The following is an 8460-nucleotide window of genomic DNA, read 5'->3' as shown; positions in this document are numbered from 1 at the left end:
CCTTTAGCCACTTTACCTTGGGACCTTTGACCACTTTAACTTGTGACCTTTGACCAGTTTACCTTGGGACCTTTGACTACCTTGTGACCTTTGACCACTTTACCTTGTGACTTTTGACCACTTTACCTTGGGACCTTTGACTACTTTACTTTGGGACCTTTGACCACTTTACCTTGGAATCTTTGACCACTTTACCTTGGGACCTTTGACCACTTTGCCTTGGGACCTTTGACTACTTTATTTTGGGACCTTAGATTACTTTACTTTGGGGCCTTTGACCACTTTACCTTAGGACCTTTGACCACTTTACCTTGGAATATTTGACCTTTCTATCTTGTGACCTTTGACCACTTTACCTTGGGACCTTTGACCACTTTACCTTGTGACCTTTGACCATTTTTTCTTTGGAACCTTTGACCATTTTCCTTGTGACCTTTGACTACTTTAACTCGGGTTCTTTGACCACTTTACCTTGGGACCTTTGACCACTTTACCTTGGGACCTTTGACCACTTTACCTTGTGACCTTTGACTACTTTGGGACCTTTGACTACTTTACTTTGGGACCTTTGACCACTTTACCTTGTGACCTTTGACCACTTTATCTTGGAACCTTTGACTACTTCTCCTGGGGAACTTTGACTACTTTACCTTGTGATATTTGGCCACTTTGCCTTAGGACCTCTAACCAATTTGCCTTGTTACCTTGACCACTTTACCTTGGGACCTTTGACCACTTTACCTTATGACCATATTATTGTGATCATTTTCTAAGTAGGCAGTTTGCAATCGGACCCAATATTTGTAACCAATTTACTAATACCTATTTTCTCCCTTGATCATAAGAAATATTGAAATACGAATAGAAACTTGTCAACCCGAAGATGAAAGTGGATGCTACAGAAGGTTGACATTTTCCATTTGAAATGTTTTGTAACAATTTGATCAGAGGGTTGACATTTTCGACCACAAATAACAATAACAATAAACAGATCTCATATAATTTTAGGCTGACGGGGTTTATCTACATTCCAATCAAAACTCACCAAAATGGCGACTGCAGCAACCTTTGGTAAACTAGAGACGAAAGACAAGCAACGAATAAGTAAATGGATCGGTCGTTCTAAAGATTTGGTCTTGCTGTATAAAGCCACACGGGATGGCATGTCTCCCCCTATCATCCATAGCAAAATAGACAACATGGGACCAACAGTCATGGTTTGCTGGAACACAGACGGTTGTGTATTCGGAGGTTATTCTTCTGTTAATTGGTTTGGTGATGATGAAGAGCGATTTTTTTACGACGGTAACGCTTTTCTCTTTCATTTGAAATCCCAAATCAAGACTCAGCCTGGTATGTATTTGGTAAAAAATCCACCACACGCACTGTGCTATTGCTCTGAGATCTGTCCACGATTCGGTAATGTGCAGTTTATGGATGATGAAGTGACTGCAGCTGATGGGAATGGAGTATTTGTGAATGCTGTGAAGCCAGTAATTGGGGCAGCGTATCAAACTGGAGAGAAAAGTATGAAAGATATAACCAATGATAATTATAATTATACAGAAGTTGAAATCTACCAAGTCATAGGTGAGTATAAAACTACAGTCTAGTGTAATTTGTTCCAAACTTTCGTTTCGTGTTTGATTATTTGTACACAACGAAACGGAAGTGGTTGCGTATAAAATAAAAGCCTATAAAAATATGGAATGAAAGTTTTGTCCAATACCGGTAAAACTATTGAACCAATACAGGATTCTGGTTTCTATATATTTCTGAAAACTACTGCTTGGACTCGCCCGTGTTGCCAGTAAATGCACACGGAACGGAATTCGGCGAGTAGATCGAAATTCTGCCTGTACCCCAGCTATTTTGAAAGTTATCGGCTGGTGTAATCCAACCGATAACTTTCAAAATATCTATCAGAGGCTGGGGTACAGGCTAATGTTCCGGACTACTCGACGAGATGATAACACCTCCAGACTTAAGTTTTGAATAACAACTTCTGATGAGCAGCACCACTAAAATATCCCCTACAAAAACATTACCCGATTTCCTGAAATATTACATTTCGTATTTTGTTCAAATTCTTCATCCTCCCTTTGGAACTATTTTCATGAAAATAGATACATTTTCTCTCCATTTGTCGATATCGTCAGAGACACCTGTCGTTTTATTTTGATAAACACTGAGGATATTACTTCTTGTATATTTCATTGTATAAACTCTATTTCATTTTCCAGATAAAGTTTTATTGAGTAAGCCGTGGAGACCAGACTTAATGAGCAAAGTAAGTAAGGTTTCACTTTCGGTTATTATTACATACATTTTCTCAGCCTTATGTGAATATTATGAAAACGCAGAAAAAGTCCCGAAAAATGTTAAGCCAAGTAATATCTGATAAAGAAGGTCTTTAAAACAAGGGTTCATCTGGGTTAAAGTGGCAAAGTGCATCTGGGTTCAACTGTTCAAAGTTCATGTGGGTTCAACTGGCAATTTCATGTGGGTTCAACTGTTCAAAGTTCATATAGGTCAAAGTTCGTGTAGGTTCAACTATCAAAGTTAAGTTCATGTAGGTTCAACTGTCAAAGTTCATATAGGTTCAACCACAAAAGTGTATGTGGGTTCAAATGTCAAAGTTCATATAGGTTCAACTATTAAAGGTGGTGAAGATTCAAAATTCCAGGAAATTGCAGCAAAAAGAGGCTTTTTTTCATTTCAGTCTCAAATAAAGAATTCTATTAAATCCTACTGTCCTGTAGAAGAAACTGGTGTAAGAGAATCCAGGATTTTATTTATCGGCGCGGTCGGATCAGGAAAGTCTAGCTATGTTAACACCATCAATTCTATATTTAGAGGTCACGTGACCTGTCAGGCAGCTGCCGGAAGTGCTGAACACAGTCTTACTACAATGGTAAGTTGCCGCCTGATTCTTTGAGAGTTGTTGTCCCTGATTAGCAGAATCAGGCCCTGTACTTATTTGTCAGAATTTATGTCCGAATCAAAATAACTTATAACAGAATATGCTCATTCCATGATTCTTTTTTTCGTACTGGAAATAAGGCCAGTAGCGTATTTAGGGGGCGGACCATTGGGCATGCCCCCCCCCTCTCTCGGGTCTTATTTTGAAGTGAAATTTAATCCCCTAAATGCTCAAAATGCATCTCAGGCCATCTGCAATCTGTGGCTTCTGGCAGGAATTTTCTAAATACTTCCCGGAATGAGGCTCTGACACCAATATTGGTCCTAAATTCCCAATTTGAATTAATTTTTCAGTTCCGATCTTATAAAATAAGAGATGGCAGTGGATTTCTCAAATTTAGATTATGTGATACACGAGGTTTGGAAGAATCGCAAGGAGTAGATCCCGGGGATATTGTAGCTATGTTAGATGGAAATATGCCTGATTTATATACGGTACGTGGATTGAAAGATGTGGGTTTTTTTATGTTAGAGTCTTAGTTCTCTTCCCATGTGGGTCACAGATTTTCCCCTAGAGTACCAGCGAGCACCTTTACACAACTTTTTCATTGCTTTGCCTATCATCATACGAGCTCGGTAGAAAAATGGACCTCTTTCACTTTGCTTATAATAGGCTAGCGGCCTAGCGGAAAAATTATTTTCCGTTCCCATCAGCTCAATCAGGTACAGAAAAGTAGGACGTAAAACTCCTTTCATTTCTGACGTCGTTTTTGATTGGTTGGCATAAATTTTTGCAATGAAATTAAATTTCTAACTTCATATTTGATTGGTTAGAGTAGACATTTGTTATAAAACTGAATTTTATTTCATTTTTTAGTATAATCCATCAGCTGCAATCACTCCAGTGACCCCGGGCTATATAAAATTACCGAGTTTAAACGAGAAGATTCATTGTGTAGCTTTTATCATTGATGGTAGCTCAGTGGAATTGATGAACGATGCTGTTCTTTGTCAAATTAAAAATGTTCAAAATATCATCCACCAAAGAGGTATGTACAAGTCTAGTTCGACAAATCAGACCCCAGGGCTACAAAATATTTCTCATGCACAGCTTAGTTTTTACTCAATTCATAGTACGTTTCATTTTAAAAAAAATCTGTGATTCCATAATATTGACGTAACCAAAAATTTTCAATTTGAAAAATGTTTCGTTTCGTAGTTTGAAATCTGCGATCCATAAAATAAACAATACTTATTTCGGGCAAATTTTGTATTAGTGGTTGGGACGATAGCACGGTTGGGATTTGAAACCCACCCCATAAATAACATTGTTCGACTATATCTCGATAATTCAATTTTTTTTTTCCAATTTTTAGGAATTGCGGTACCACAAGTAATTCTGCTGACCAAGGTGGATGAAATAGCCCAAGAAGTGGACGAAGATTTAAACAACCTGTTTTACTCCAGTGAAGTGGAGGAGGTGGTTACAACTGTTTCTCAGTTGGTAGGGTTACCTCGCAGCCATGTTTTACCAGTTAAAAATTACGAGAAGGAAACGGAATTAAACGATACGGTCGATAGATATGCTTTACTTTCACTTCAGCAAATGTTACGATTTGCTGATGATTATTTGTATAATATGTTGGATACTCAAGTTTAGTTAGGATCGGTTGACAAATTGAAGCAGGGAGGGTGCATACCCCCCATATACCGCATTTAGACTTGGGTTTATTTATATATAGTTTATCTTTTAGTTTAGTTTGTAGTAAGCTTTTTGATTATAACTTCGCCAGGCAACATATATACATTTATAGACTCATAATTCGAGTATTCATATATTTTATTATACCTTCGCCATATTCGTTTTATTCACGTTTATAATGCATTAGTATTTGTTAATTTATTAGTCTCAGAAACTGGAATTTTTGTAGCTGGGCTAATCAGTAATAGTGTTCACATATCACCGTCGAAATTTGAGCCTTGAAATCCATGTGTGTTCAGAATTATCTGCATTCGAAGGCAAAATTGACGACTCGTAATTTTAAGATACTCTGTGATATATAAAAAGACATGTATAGAAAAAGTGAGTAAATTTTCGTACATTTCTAATACTTCTGAAGACTATTTAATACATTCGAGACTAATATCGTTTTGTACAATGGAGCTCTGTCCATTCCCAGTCCATTGAAATTAAATACATTTCCGTTTTGTCGGAACTTGGCATTTCAGATATAATTAGAGTTACATCCCTTCCCATGTGGTCAATTAAATCTGGCCCTAACCAGATCCTCCGACGTGATATTCGGATGGGATATCGGAACTATTTGAATATCACGTCGGAGGAACTTGGTAGGTTCCGATTTGTCGGACTGGGTGTGTTCTTGGTATTACCTTGTAAATATTTTACACTTTACATTCTGTTTTTCTAATAGTATTGTGTTGTATTCGAGTCTCTTTACTCTGATGTATTTTCTATAATAAAGTCAAGTATTTACCTCAATAGACTGTTATTTCTTAGATTTGGAAATTAAATTAAATTAAATGAAATGAAATGGAGATTTCTTTTGGGGTTAATGAGAACGGGTATCTTGATTTGGATGTTGTGTGTCTTCTGTGTGCCAAGTCTGTTACGGGGTTAATTTTTATTCCAAAGATTTTGAACTTCGGACCCTGACTGCCAAGTACTTTGAAGGCTTTATATATGTAGCCGACACCGGGTCAACTCTCGAAATCTCAGGCACAGGCATAAGAATTTTTCTTACATTGTTCGGGGCGGGGCGTTCAATTGATTGACAGGTACTAGTGATTTGAAGCAATAAAGAACCTCAGGCCATTTTACGTTTAAAAGAAGACGATTTTGGTGTTTTTATTATAACTTAGTATTTATTAGAAAAGATAGATCAATATAAATATAAAGAATGGATTTTGATTTTGCTATCGTAATTGGGAATTAAAGGCCGGTTTATTTATTTTGCCACATGGTAGCTCGACAAATTTGGACATACTCGTTCCTCAGGCGTGATATACTGATCAGATATGGGACTAAACGTGCTGATATCTCATAAGTACATAACGCCCGAGACACTGATAGGTTCAGATTTGTCGGGGTAGCCACATGACGCGGACGTGTTTTTCTTTCCATGACGATAACAAGATCCACATCCATTCCTAAGATATCTGTTGGTACATGTATATAAAGTATAGGTATTCCATCTTGAAGAAACGGACAATGTCTTCAGTAAGGATCCGAGAGCCTGATTTACTCTCATCATTCATGCGATAAATATTCATTTATTCGTGGTTACAGTTGATATAACAGTCTAATCTTTCTATCTCGCTTTTCACAATGGACATCTATATTCAGTTCCATTGCAATCAAAACTAATATAGGGGAATATTAAATTCGCAATAGTAACTGGACTGCTCTATCTTTATCAGCCTTTTTCTGGGTCATTTTAGAAATGGAGCTTCCCCTTTGGTTTCAGAAGCAAAGTAAGTCAGATATACTGTTTCCCTGTCGATTCCAAATTTAATTCGTCCTGGTTCTCAAGTTCTACAGGAAGTTGCAAAAACGAAACTGCCCTAGTTTTCAAACTGTACCTACGTTCATGATATTTCACATATAATGACGTCATCACCTGAATATCAAACCAGTCTGTATGCCTGTTGAGTTTCCCTAAGGTTCTCCTCGGCTTGTGCCTTCGTAATTTCAATTACATGTTTTTATAACCACTTTCACCTTAAACCTAAGGTTTTAACGGTGAGCGGTAACTATAAGCAATGAATCTTTTCAGTCTTTGAATTTTCTGTGCTCTTTTAGAAATGTCGTTCACAAAGTATTTAGATTTGTCTTTATTAGAAATCACACTGTTGTCTTTTCTCAGGCGATTATTTAACGCCCACTGTTCTGAGGACGATTCTAAATTTTTATTCTGGATATTCCACTGTTTGTCCATATTGCCTTCAGCACGTTTTCCGCGCCACGGAGCAAATGGCATTTTGATAAATTGAGAAATTCTTGAATTTGCGGCGACCCCTTCGGATATGACGGTGTCAGGGACGGTTTTGATGGGTTCTCGGGTAATGTGTTTCACGTTAAATTTCCTAGCAGAAATGTCAAATAAGTAATCTGGTACAAGAAAAAAAGAATTTACACAGATAAAGGATGCTAATACCAGAAATATTACCATTAAAGACCAATTCGCCATTTTTAATTTTGTCAATGTTTCAATCTGAAAAATAAATACAGAACACTATAAACAGGGTGAAAAATGATATTTAGAGGTAATTAGATCTACACTAGAGTAGACAGTACTACCAACATCTTCACAATGTCCAGTAGACCGAAATAACTGTCTCTATTCCAGCCTCTAATAGCCATTTGGACAACTGCCAGCCGGTGTAGAGATAGAAAAAATAGGCCCTGTTAAATAGGATGGTTTTTGGAGGTGTGGAAAATTCCCATTTAACAGGGTCTTTTTCTTCTGACTCTACTCCAGCTGACAACTGTCAAAATATCCATCAGAGGCATCAGATCCATCAAGCTCAAGAAAAGACGAATCGTTTCTGAGACTAAGGTATGATTGGTTAAACGGGTGGCGAATCTGTCCCTTTATTGCCCAAAACCCATCTGTCATGGGTCATATCAACACTCCCATTGAAAAGCGTTACACGGTTGAACAAACAGGGCATCTCACAGTTAATTAGCACTTATTACAGAAAGTATATATTAATGAGATTCCAACTGTTGGTTGAATAGGATTGGGTAAGAGGTGTTATCATCAGACAGCGGAAAACTTGGGACGTCTTAAAGGCCATGGTTAATTATTTTCGGGTGTTAATCGTAAGTAAGTCTTATAAATGAAATGAATGGAATTTTAGGTCCTACTTTTCTGCACCATATGGTCTAATGAAGACGGGCAACACCATGCAGGGTGCAATGAGGAACATTTAGCCTGCTCTTTATCGATTCCCAACTGTCGATGGATCTTTAACGTGCACACGGGGCCTCGGTTTATTGTCCCATCCGAACAACTAGACGCTTTTTCCATGTCAGTTACCGTTTTGAAAAATCCGAAGGTATTATCCCGATTTATTCCGGGATTGAACCCTGGACCTTCAGCTTATCGAGCGTCTAACTCACTGAGCCGAACTCTTAGAAACAGAAATTGTTCCGCTATGCTAATCAGTAATAGTGTTCACAGCTGACGGTCGAAAGTTTAGCCTTCAAATCCATGTGTAAGCTTATATGTTTCAAATTTCATTTACCAGTCATTAAGTTCAATTTGGAAAAAATCAACCTCCGAAAATGGCGAAGCATGGCCTTCAAAGTGACAGTATGCACTAATTGATATGTATTGAATTAGTATTAAATTTTGGTTACTAGTATCAAATTTTGGTTACTAGTATCAAATTATCAAATTTTGGTTACTAGTATTACATTTTGGTTACAACTATTACATTTTGGTTACAAGTACTACATTTTGGTTACAGGTATTACATTTTGGTTACAACAATTACATTTTGGTTATTTGTATT

The 8460-nt window shown here is 37.3% G+C and overlaps 1 protein-coding gene across 1 annotated transcript; it reads left to right on the top strand.

Annotated features, from left to right (window-relative positions):
- Positions 1-1031: 1031 nt before the first annotated feature.
- On the top strand, positions 1032-4582 carry LOTGIDRAFT_119204 (hypothetical protein; the record flags this gene model as incomplete). Its single annotated transcript, XM_009057475.1, has 6 exons — positions 1032-1527; positions 2250-2299; positions 2723-2914; positions 3277-3417; positions 3800-3971; positions 4299-4582. Coding segments are annotated over 6 exons (1335 nt in total), but the record flags the coding sequence as incomplete, so codon positions are not given.
- Positions 4583-8460: the final 3878 nt, after the last annotated feature.

The sequence above is a fragment of the Lottia gigantea genome (genome assembly GCF_000327385.1).
Source record: "Lottia gigantea unplaced genomic scaffold LOTGIsca_30, whole genome shotgun sequence".
Classification (NCBI taxonomy): domain Eukaryota; kingdom Metazoa; phylum Mollusca; class Gastropoda; family Lottiidae; genus Lottia; species Lottia gigantea.
Note: the sequence above shows the minus strand (reverse complement) of the source record. Positions and strands in the feature narration are given on the sequence as shown.